Raw genomic sequence first — 11,745 nt, 5'->3', positions numbered from 1 at the left:
CGGTTTGATAGCGTTGTCTTATTAAATATCTGCATATTCCAAATTGTTACATAAATGCAACGAACCAACATGTCTACGAGCAAGAACGGGACCTCTGCTAATGCTAAATAAGAGGTAAGAAAATAGATTTGTAAACCTTTAGAATTAGCTCGGCTCTTTAAGTGACATCTCTTGCTGTTCAATGAACCGTTTTTAATATGAATCACTAAATATAGAAAGGGTAAGATTGCTCAAGAACGAAACAGCGTAGTTAAAAGTGAAAATGGATTTTCTGTTGTATCATTAATTACCAACAGCTTTTTTCTGGGTGAAAAAGATGGGCCGTTTTAAAATTAGAACAAAGGAAACGCCCAGCTATATTTTGATTTCGGTACTTTATTATTATGCGCGTCTCTTAAAAAAAAAAAAAAAAAAAAAAAAAAAAGTTTGCAGTACAACACTTATTTCTGAACTTGACGATGGTTTGACAGGAAACTGAGGCTGTGACGCACATCATCTGACGGATTGGGGTTGAGTTATATTATAGCTGAGCAGAGTTTATTTCAATAGTGATTCGAACAGTTTTCACACGGTTTGGCAGAGAACACGGCAAAAAGCGAGACATGAGAAACTACACAGAGCTCCTTTTGAAATCCAACGGGAGGATTTTGCTGGCTTTGGGTGTGATCCTCTTTCTGGGATACACAGTACAAGGTAAGCGTTGTATCATTTATAAACTTTTTAACTGCTTGGAATTATATTACCGATTTAAAAAAAAAGTTTTCTTATATAATATAGGCTAGCTAAATACCTGGCGCTATATATATATATATATATATATATATATATATATATATATATATATATATATATATATATATATATATATACACACACAGACATCCTGAAGCTTGTTTTTTGTGGGAAGTCAAAGAAAAACATACTGGCTTTTTTGTGTTTAGTTTTAGAAACGTCTATTCGAAATATGATTAAATTTTAAAAACTTAGTTAAAAACAGGCCATATATAAGATAAGGGCTATTTCTGTTTTTCTTAGTAGCTGGTTAATGAAGAAACTGGGGACTAGTAAATGGCGGTGTTGAATTTATAAATTAACAATATATTTACATAAGGTTGCCATTGTAACAGATATAATAGCAACTCTTTAGTGTTTCCTGTAAAATTACTGTGTACGCAATAGAGTTTATACTTGCACTTGGCTGATTTCGCTCTTGCCAATTTAACTGTACAAAATATTTCCAAAATAGTCGTTCCCCTTTCTCTGCGCGTAAGGTTATTAAATATTTTCTTCAGCCTCAGTGTTAAACTACTGGCACCAATCTTGTTTTTAGAGGGTAGGGATGGGGTCGTACTGGCAGTATAAGATGTATACTGGTAATCAGCCATCCCAAGTAGATTCAGCCACTCCCTTAACAAAAACATAATTTGGAAAAAATTAACAAACATAATTTGGAAAAAAAAAGTTGTGTTTTCGCTCAGACCTACGGTTTCAGTATGTCGTTAACAACCCTGTGGGGGCATGGGGGTTTGAACCTTGAGTTTGGAGATTTAAAACCATCCCTTCAGTCTTAAGTACTGTACACTGACGCAAGAGAATATTTAGGAAAAATGTACAGTACTAAAATTACACCATTGCCTATGGTCGGAATAGGATTATTATAATGATAAAAAGGCACCCAGATATTCTGACAAAACATTAACGTCTGTGTTGTTCTTTCCTCTCTAAGCTGCCCCAACCAAAGGGAGATATATGTGGGTACGATGCAAACCGAACGCCAAAAACGCTAACTGTGTGGAAGAAAGCGGTCCTTGGATTGATCTTCCAAAATCCGGAGCTGAAGTCCCTTCACCCAACGTTGATCATGACCTGTAAGAGCACACCTGCTTTTTATATATAATTGGGCAAAGCTTTATTAGGATGCAAATAACATACAGCATGGTCTAAGAAACCAAATATCTCAGCAACAATCGTTATATGAGTTATCTATTGGCTACGAATTTAAGTTAAATTGGCAAAACGTGTTAATGTGTCGTGTCATTGATTAAAAGCATTGTTGCTGTATAATTTCTTAATTCATGGAACATGATTCCTATAGAGTTTGCACAGTACCCATAACAAGACACTCGCTCCCCATGGCCTCATTGGAATAGAAGTACTTGGAATGTTGCCCTCATCCCTTCATTGACACCTCTGTGGGATATTTCATTCGGCTCTTTTAAAATACCGTATGGATGGCATGCCTGACTTTCATACAGGAACACCTTATATTCGGTCCTGTGTGCTAAGCAGATTATCGCAAAACATGAAGTAACGTGAAGTTTTGATTACATTCTTTTACATAATCACAAAAAGGAAATTAAGCCAGATATGCGAAGCATTTACTCCTAGCGCAAAGTTTATATAAAGCTTGGAAATAACCAAGCTTTCCCTCACGGTTTTCTCCAAGAGGAGGAGTATCGCATTACGAAAGGCACAGCGCCACCTGCTGGGGAATTAGTGCAAAGTCGATTTTAAGAATATAATAGTTTACATTGTAAAATGATCATTTTTCTTCCTCCGTAGTTGTGATGTTGAAAGTTTATAGTTTTTAAACATTTTAAATGTTTAACTCTTAAATATTTAGAAATGTTATTAATAAACGTTTATCCATTGACAGAGATGTAGAGGTCAGCTGTAGTGTTTTTGTTTTTTTTACAGTAGAATGTACAGTGTAAAGTTCTTTTTCATTTACACATTATGTTTCAGTGTCCACATCGATGGCTTCTTGAGCTTATTTTAATCAGTTACAAATTCCCAATAAGTTTAAATGTTTAGAAACATAATCTAACATTCCTAATACAGAACACATCTTAGTTTTTGTACCAGTATTGTTTATTCTTTGTCTTTCTTTTTCTTCTTCATTGTAATATTGTCTTTTTAGCGAAGTTTTTAACTCTGTTAAAACACAAGTTAGATGCTAAAAAGCTTGAGTCACAGGGCCAGACCCAATTACAAATGTAAAAGTACCAACTGCTGTAAATAATGGTAGAAAATCCCTGGAAAGAGATGTTACAGTTGAAAGGAGTCGCCCTTTAGAAATCTTTTGTAAAAGTAACCGTCTAGGGATCTAGATTTCCAGAAGATTTGTTCTGGAGTTCGGTGCCATACAGCCCATAGAGACACAGCCATACTGCTCATGTCAGTCTGCTGTGCAGTTACCGTAGGCCCACTTCTGGCCACATTTGAAGGAATGGAATTGAATTTTCAAAAATACACACTTGCACTTAATATTAGATGTTGGTTTCTAAAGAATAAAATACTGTATACCAATTCATGTAAATTATTGATTTACTGTATAAGTTAATACATTGTGTGTAGGGTGTCTCTTCTATAAGAGAGATCATCTTGAGCAGTTTGGGAGAGAGGATCCCCCTCCCCCGGTTATGAAATGGTTCAGTCCAGAAACAATATACAATGCATATAGGCCTACAGGTGCTGTGTCATGGGTGAGACTATTTATTAAAAACAAAAGTGCTTTTCTAGTTAGAATTTCAGTAATATTTTCTTCGAAGAAACTACCGTCAAGTTCATTTAGAATTTAAAGAAAGTTTACAGGGTGATCCATTTTACAAAATGTACCAGATATAGGTGTGGTGTTCTATGCACAGGATAGCATCTGTACACAGGATAAGATGTCCTGGAGTTTTGGCAAATACTTCACTGTGATTGGTTGATTTCTGATATGTGATTTTATAATAACAAACATCCATATTTCCTCCTCTTTCAGTATGAACAAAAAGCCAGTCGAAGATGAGGCAGTGATGACTTTTGAAGAGTCTGGCGATGATTCTGGGGAATTCCAGGACATTACAATCGAACTGGGCTCTGGAAGTCAGTGGAATGAGGATCTCCTGATAGCCGGCAGAACTGCAGGTCCTGAAGAAGGAAGTGCTGACTACACAGAGGACTTCCTGGCCAAGCCAGAAGGGGCCGATGTTGATTATTCCCAATTTGTCTTTCCTGGTCGAGTTCCAGTCCAGCAAAGCAACCCTCGGGATCTAAAGCTTCATGAAGAGGGGTTTATCCTGTAAAATAATCTTCAGGATGCAATGAAAGGTGTCTGCCAGTTATGCTGTGTGTTTTTTTGTTTTTTTTTCCAACAAGCTTTTCTATTAAAACACATTGGTTTGGTTTTTTGTTTTAGTGTCTGTCTCCGCTCCCCCCCCCCCCCCCCCCAATTCCACTGAAACACTTTCCTTCTTATCTACAGTGTTAAACATGAATGAGTATGTTTTAATGAATAATAAGCACAGAATCACAATTGCACCAGGCTGTATACTGTGAAAATGAGAAACAAAACTATTGTTGATCATGTTTTAAAAGTGCCTAAACGACTATGCAAATAGAGCTTGTACAGTGAATTGTGGTGTTATATACAAATAATTATTTTGTTTTCTAATTTCCACATATGCGTGCTTTCCCAGTATGCTCTATGGTCATGACCCCACAAGACGTAGTTCGTATATACTTCAACATTTAAGTGTTATCATTTAGATGCATTGTATTAAGGTTTGCTGTGTAATAAACTGTCCATGTCACAAAACTGATAGACAGTTGGACACAATTCAAAGTCTGCTTATGAGAAGCCCAGCCCATAATGATAGTCTTCTTATGATGTTAGCCATTCAGGGCAGGGGAGAATAGGATTGTCAAAAGGTGTGTTTACACTTACAACTCAGACTTGAGCAGGCTTAGAGTCGATCAGATTAAAAGATTCTTCTCAATTGAGCCACTCCATTTACACGAGAGCACAGACCTAAACTGGCTTTGGCCTGCATGCATAGCCCCAACCCTAACTTCATATCGAGCACCCATTGCATGAAGACATTTCTCCTCCCTAAAGGTCCAAGGGTAGGCTAGGATTTAGGGTTTGTTTTCTGAGTGATCTATCATGTTGAACCCCAGAACCCCAACCCTCCTCCCCCAGCCCAGCCGTAAATTCAGAATGAGAGCCATCAGTATGGTAAAAAAAGTTGATGAACATGGCACATATCAATAGTATTACACAATAGTATAGAAAAATAATTAGCAATGACATGTTTTATCATATTTGATAAGCAGTTCTCCAGATATAATCAAAATGTGACATACAGACACACCCCAATATCCCCAAAATCCAGTAGTCTGAATACCGTACACGAATAACGATGCTACCAAGTTTCATAACAATTGGATCTCCAGTGGTTCTCCAGATAAATGCAAGAATATAAGTGTGACGTACAGATGTATGTATATACAAACACCCCCCTATATCTTTAGAATCTGATATTCTCAATAACTTAGGCTAAATAATGTTAATACCAAGTTTCATGGATAAGCGTGACACATAGATGTACGACCGCCTCCACTATATCCCCTTTCACCCTAGCAATAATGAAGACCTCAACAGAACCAAATCTGGTTAATACTTGTACTTTTATTTGACATTATCTACACTTGTTAAAAATAATAACTTTTTCTTTAAAATCAAGTCTTTTTCAAAAAATGTCTTTGTATTGTATTGAAATAAGTGTTGTTCTATTTTTACTTCACAACGATAAGTTCTTGGCATTTATCCACTCGGGAGTCTGTTTATCTTGTAATATCCTGAAGAAGCCCCAACATTATTGCTTAAGAGCTTCAAGTAGTTGCTGCTCCCAGTAAACTGAATAATGACTGGTAATTCTCAGAAATGCTTATTCGTCTTTTACTTCTGAAAACATAAAATATCCTGAAACTTTGCCATGGTGTACAAAAGTATCAGAATGAATGTTCTATGACTACCATAGAAAAACACAACACTCAAATCAAAAAACATGTTTTTTAGTTGTGTAAAAGGCTCCTTGAGATGTGATTTGCAGGTTTTTCCCTTTTATACTTTAACAAAAAAAAGTAAGTTCCCTGCATAGATGTGCATGAGATACGCTGACAAGAACTGTGAACTATAAAAACATCTTAAACCACAAAATGTAGTTCTGACACATCTCTGTGCTTGAGGTCAAATATGCTTGCATGCTACATTCTCTCTGAGCAAAAAAAAAAAAAAAGACAAAAAATCCAGTGTGCTACATATTTTTATATACAACACTTTGGCCTAGATTCTCAAATTCATTGAGTCCAAATATGACAGTTGTTTCTGAAGGAAAATAAACGCCAACTGAGTTGTTTAGAAAGTGGAATTCCACATGCCTGGTGTTTTTATTTCTAGACTTTTGGAGTGTTGCTAAATTAATTAATAAGAATACAGTAAGTATGGAATAAAGTCCAGTCAAGGGACCATCTAAATGTGGTCTTAAAAGAGGGTGGCCTTTCAATTTCTTGAAAATAAATACTATTGGATTTTTTTTTTCTATTTAAATCATTTAACCAATGTATTTCACTAATTAACACTAGAAGTTATTCCACATACTGTAAATCAGTGAATTTAATATGCTTTACCATGATACTAACAACTTATTTTCTTACCAAATGACATCTAGTGCTTAAATACCATTTATCCAATTTAAATTAAACTATTCATTGCAATTTTGCATTCTATAATAAACTATACATGCTACTGATTTGTGTCATGATCATCAAACTTTTTCATCATTCTAGCTTTCATTTTGAAAACACAGCTGTGGTGGGGGATGCTACAGGAAGTGTCGTAAGTGCTGAGAGAGTGCTGTTGTCATAACCAACACTGCCTACACTGTATGATAGTGCCTACCGGAAGCATTATAATATGGAACTAGCCTGTCTGATCGTGCCTCCTGTATGATAGTGCTAACGACTGCATTATAATACATTGATGCACTATATGATATCAAATCTCTCTGATGCTGCCTCCTGTAGGATAATGCTACCGGAGGTATGATAGTAGTAGGGAGGCACTATAATACAGGGAGGCACTATAGCAGTGATACTCAAACCGCGGCTCGCGAGCAGCAAGTGGCTCTTTAATGTGTCTCCTTCAGTTCTTTGCGGCACATGATATTAAAACACTGTGTGATTATGTAGTTCAGTTAGAAGCAATGTAAAACTACATTTCCCCTTATACACTGCAAACACAATTTACACGCTAAGTTATTAGCCAATTAAAATGCTTTTACTATGTCACGTGTTTCCTTTTTCGAATAGCTGTCGTGGGACTCAGACTGTAACTAGTGTGAAGGAGCACCAAATAATGGCGCAGGTTAAAAAAAAAAGCGAAAGTATGAAGATGAATACAGATCATTCCGGGAAGAATGGGAAAATACATTTTTCTTTGTGCATGGCAATGGAGGTAAATGCGTCTGCTTATTGTGCGACAGTGCACTTGCTCAATTCAAAAAATCGAATTTGGAGAGACTTTTTCTAACTAATCATAAGAACATAAGAAAGTTTACAAACGAGAGGAGGCAATTCGGCCCATCTTGCTCGTTTGGTTGTTAGTAGCTTATTGATCCCAGAATCTCATCAAGCAGCTTCTTGAAGGATCCCAGGGTGTCAGCTTCAACAACATTACTGGGGAGTTGGTTCCAGACCCTCACAATTCTCTGTAAAAAAGTGCCTCCTATTTCTGTTCTGAATGCCCCTTTGTATAATCTCCATTTGTTACCCCTGGTCTTTGTTTCTTTTTTCAGGTCGAAAAAGTCCCTTGGGTCGACATTGTCAATACCTTTTAGAATTTTGAATGCTTGAATCAGGTCGCCGTCTTTTTTGTTTAATTCTTTTAGCCTGTCTGCATATGACATGCCTTATGAACCCAGAATAATTCTGGTCGCTCTTCTTTGCACTCTTTCTAGAGAAGCAATATCCTTTTGTAGCAAGGTGATCAGAACTGAACACAATATTCAAGATGAGGTCTTACTAATGCATTGTTCATTACTTCTGTTGATTTAAATTCAACACTTTTCACAATATATCCGAGCATCTTGTTGGCCTTTTTTACAGCTTCCCCACATTGTCTAGATGAAGACATTTCTAAGTCAACATTTTTATTACCTGCATGCAGTACCTTACACTTTTCTATATTAAATGGAATTTGCCATGTGTCTGCCCAGTTCTGAATCTCCTCTCCTCATATTTTTGTGTCATCTGCAAATTTAACAAGTTTGCTTACTATACCAGAATCTAAATCATTAATGTAGATTAGGAATAACAGAGGACCAAATACTGACCCCTGTGGTACTCCACTGGTTACCTCACTCCATTCTGAGGTTTCTGTTGAGCTGAGTTGAGCATGTTGATAGAAAAGAGCTTCTCGAGTCGATTGTATTTCCCTTGCATTCATCGCTTGCCGCTTTCCTGGAATCAACAACTCTGAAAAAGACCAAGCCTTTCGCCTTTCTGTCTTTCAGCAGCCTCCTTGCTTGCGCGGTAGGCTGTTCTTTGTTATCTGTCTGTCATGTGTGAACGACTGCATGTGCACTCACCCTCGCGAGTGATTGTCTATTTCCTTCTTGAGAATGCACAGTTCCTCCACGGGGCTAGGCCTTGCCGCATCCCAGCTGTTGAGTGACTCCTCCAGCTGTGCTCTCCTCCACCTCCTCCTCCACGGCTTCTCCACCTCGGTGACTCAGGCCTTGTAAACAAACAGTGTGCTTTCCCCTATCTATATCGATCGCTGTCCGCTTCTGACTCGCCCGCCGCGGTTTCGGCCCTTGTGTCTCCCTGGTGTACGCTACGTGCTGACCATGTGTGTGACCATGCGATTAGAGTAGGCACAGTTGCATAGCTGCCCCCCGGTGCTTCGGTACCCTGATGCACGCATAGCCCTTGGTACTTACTGGTATCTAGGTGCGCAAGGTGCTCAATGCATACGGCACACAGTGCCCAGCGCTACAGCGTCAGTGCACAGACACAGCGCTGCACAGTACATGGTGCACATAGTGCTCTTGTAACTCGGTGCACGCAATGCTCAGTACACACTGTGCTTGGTACCCACTGCTACCCACTGCACAAACGCACTGTGCTGCACGGTACCCGGTACACACGGTGTTCAGTACACACTGTGCCCACTGCTACAGCACTAGTGCAAGAACACATGGTGCTGCACGGTACACGGTGCACATAGTGCTACTGTACTCAATGCACATGGTGCTTGGTACGCATGGTGCACACGTTGCTTGATGCCCACTGTTACAGCGTTAGTGCAAGAATGCACGGTGCTGCACGGTACACGGTGCACGTAGAGCTAAGGAACTTAGTACGCATGGTGCACACAGTGCACGGTGCACATGGTGATTGGCTGATTGCAACAGCGTCAGTGCACAAAAAGCACAGTGCTGCATGGTACACAGTGCACACAGTGCTTACGGTACTCTGTGTGCACGGTGCACACGGTGCTAAGTGCTGACTGCTATACAAGTGCACGGGCATACGGTGCCACACAGTACACGGTGCTCGCTACTCATGGTGCACACAGTGCACATGATGCACGGTGCACACTGTGTTCAGGTGCCCTCTGCTACAGCACTAGTGTGTGAATGCACAGTGCTGCACTATTTAATCAGTGCTCGAGTGCTTGTTACAGCCAGTGCAAGCGGTGATCGATGCACAGCCGATGCAGAACACTGAACTGATGTCAGACAATTCAGGGTTCCAACCCTGTATGACCTGCAAGGCAAAGATCCAGCAGGCGGATAAGCATACAATCTGTGTGCGCTGCTTGGGCGTCCAACATGCCACCTTGACCCTTGAGAGAGAAGTGGCCTGCAGCATCTGTGCAGCTTTTCAGCCCCAGGAAAGTGAGAATAGGTTTGAGCCCCAGAGCTCCTCCTCCATGAACTGTCCCAGGACCCCCTGTTGGACATCCCCGACACGCAAGCCCCCTGTAGTCGCACCCCTGGGTGCTCGCCATCGTGCACAATGGTTACATACTTCAGTTCTGCTTGGGACCTCTTCCCTTTCGAGGCATCACAAATACATTCATGACAGACCCTCTCCAAGCCTAGGTACTTCAGAAGGATGTAGCCACCTTGCTGTCCAAGCGAGCCATTCGTCTCATAGACTCCACCTCCCATGGAGAGGGGTACTACTCGAGGTATTTTCTGGTAACCAAAAAAGATGCCGGCTTTCGCCCATCCTAGACCTGAGGCTCCACAATGGGTTCTTAAAAGGGAGGAGGTTTCAGATGCTGACTCACCATCACATTTTCCAGTCTGTCTGGCCGGGCAACTGGTTCATTACCGTACTTTCACGTTCTCATTCATCCAGTGCTTTTCATGGAAGCGTTTTATGAGTCTGCTGTGCAGCCATTTGGCCTCTCCCTAGCTCCTCGTACATTTTCAAAGTGTGTGGTCGCTATCCTGGCCCACATGCGACTACAGGGGATCACAATAATAAATGGTTGATCTGTTCTCAGTAGCGAGAGGGAGCAGTGGCCCACACGGCAGTCGTGACAGAGCATCTGACAAGGCTGGGCCTCACCATCAACGATGCAAAGAGTCAGTTTACACTGATGCAGTGCACAATGTATTTGGGGATCAGGCTGGACTCCAGTATGAAGTGGCCATACCTGTCAGACGACAGAGTTGCAGCTATCTAGGGTTGCTACTCCCTGTTTCAACAGGGATCGCAGGTCACACTCCTATTGTGCCTGAAACTATTGGGTCTGATAGCCGCAGCCATATCGGCCATTCAGCTGGGTCTACTTCGCATGTGCACACTACAAGCGTTGGATGACCTCTCATCTGCACAAGGGTGTATATATGGGAGTAGTGTTCAACCACCAAGTGGTGATGACAGATGCCTCTTGGACCGCTGGACGTCCCTGCATATACAGTGGCTCTCAAAAGTATTCACCCCCCTTGGACTTTTCCACATTTTATTATGTTACAATATGGAATCAAAGTGGATTTAATTAGGAGTTTTGCCACTGATCAACACAAAAAAAGTCCATAATGTCAAAGTGAAAAATAAAATCTACAAATTGTTCTAAATTAATTACAAATACAAAACATAAAATAATTGATTGCATAAGTATTCACACTCTTGAGTCAATATTTGGTAGAGGCACCTTTGGCAGCTATTACAGCCATGAGTCTATTTGGATAAGTCTCTACCAGCTTTGCACATCTGGACACTGCAATTTTTGCCCATTCTTCTTTGCAAAATTGCTCAAGCTCCATCAAGTTGGATGGGGACCTTTGGTGAACAGCAATTTTCAACTCTTTCCACATATTCTCAACTGGATTGAGGTCCGGTCTTTGACTGAGCCACTCCAGGACATTGACCTTTTTTTTTTAAGCCACTCCAGTGTGGCTTTGGCTATATGTTTGGGGTCAATGTCCTGCTGGAAGATTAATCTTCTCTGAAGTCCCAGGTCTCTTGCAGACTTCAGCAGGTTTTCCTCCAGGAACTCCTGGTACTTTGCTGTATCCATTTTGTCCTCTATCTTCATGAGCTTTCCAGGCCATGACACAGAGAAGCATCCCCATACAATGATGCTGCCACCAAGTAAGTGAACCCCTGGTTTTATCAGCTTAATTAAGGGGATAATTAGAATCAGGTGTTTAAATAATTAGGTAGATCTTCAGGGGTGAGTTTGGGAGGCCCCACCCTATATAAAGATCAGACATTTTGTGAGTTTGATCTTCACCATACAGGTGTGCTGAAACATGTCATGCCACGATTAAAATAAATCTCTGAGGACCTCAGAAAAACAGTTATTGGTGCTCATCAGTCTAGAAAGGGTTACAAAACCATTTCTAAGGATTTGGGCCTCCACCAATCCACTGCCAGACAGATATCCTACAAATGGAG

At 40.3% G+C, this 11,745-nt stretch overlaps 1 protein-coding gene across 1 annotated transcript; it reads left to right on the top strand.

The window, feature by feature from the left end:
- The first annotated feature begins 450 nt into the window (after positions 1-450).
- LOC121322057 (serglycin-like) lies at positions 451-6,578 on the top strand. The gene is made up of 3 exons (XM_041261537.1): positions 451-693; positions 1,727-1,868; positions 3,767-6,578. Exons 1-3 carry the CDS (start codon positions 603-605, stop codon positions 4,068-4,070), a joined length of 537 nt encoding a protein of 178 aa, XP_041117471.1. The 5' UTR covers positions 451-602; the 3' UTR covers positions 4,071-6,578.
- Positions 6,579-11,745: the final 5,167 nt, after the last annotated feature.

The sequence above is a fragment of the Polyodon spathula genome, chromosome 10 (assembly GCF_017654505.1).
Source record: "Polyodon spathula isolate WHYD16114869_AA chromosome 10, ASM1765450v1, whole genome shotgun sequence".
Taxonomy (NCBI): domain Eukaryota; kingdom Metazoa; phylum Chordata; class Actinopteri; order Acipenseriformes; family Polyodontidae; genus Polyodon; species Polyodon spathula.
The sequence above is the reverse complement of the archived record's forward strand: the minus strand, read 5'-3'. Positions and strand labels throughout refer to the sequence as shown.

What these genes read in the sequence shown, in the direction of transcription:
- LOC121322057 (XM_041261537.1), top strand. Translation starts at nt 603, where the DNA reads ATGAGAAACTACACAGAGCTCCTTTTGAAATCCAACGGGAGGATTTTG. An exon ending in TCTGGGATACACAGTACAAG is followed by an intron (nt 694 to 1,726) that starts GTAAGCGTTGTA and finishes TTCCTCTCTAAG; the next exon opens with CTGCCCCAACCAAAGGGAGA. An exon ending in CCCAACGTTGATCATGACCT is followed by an intron (nt 1,869 to 3,766) that starts GTAAGAGCACAC and finishes CTCCTCTTTCAG; the next exon opens with TATGAACAAAAAGCCAGTCG.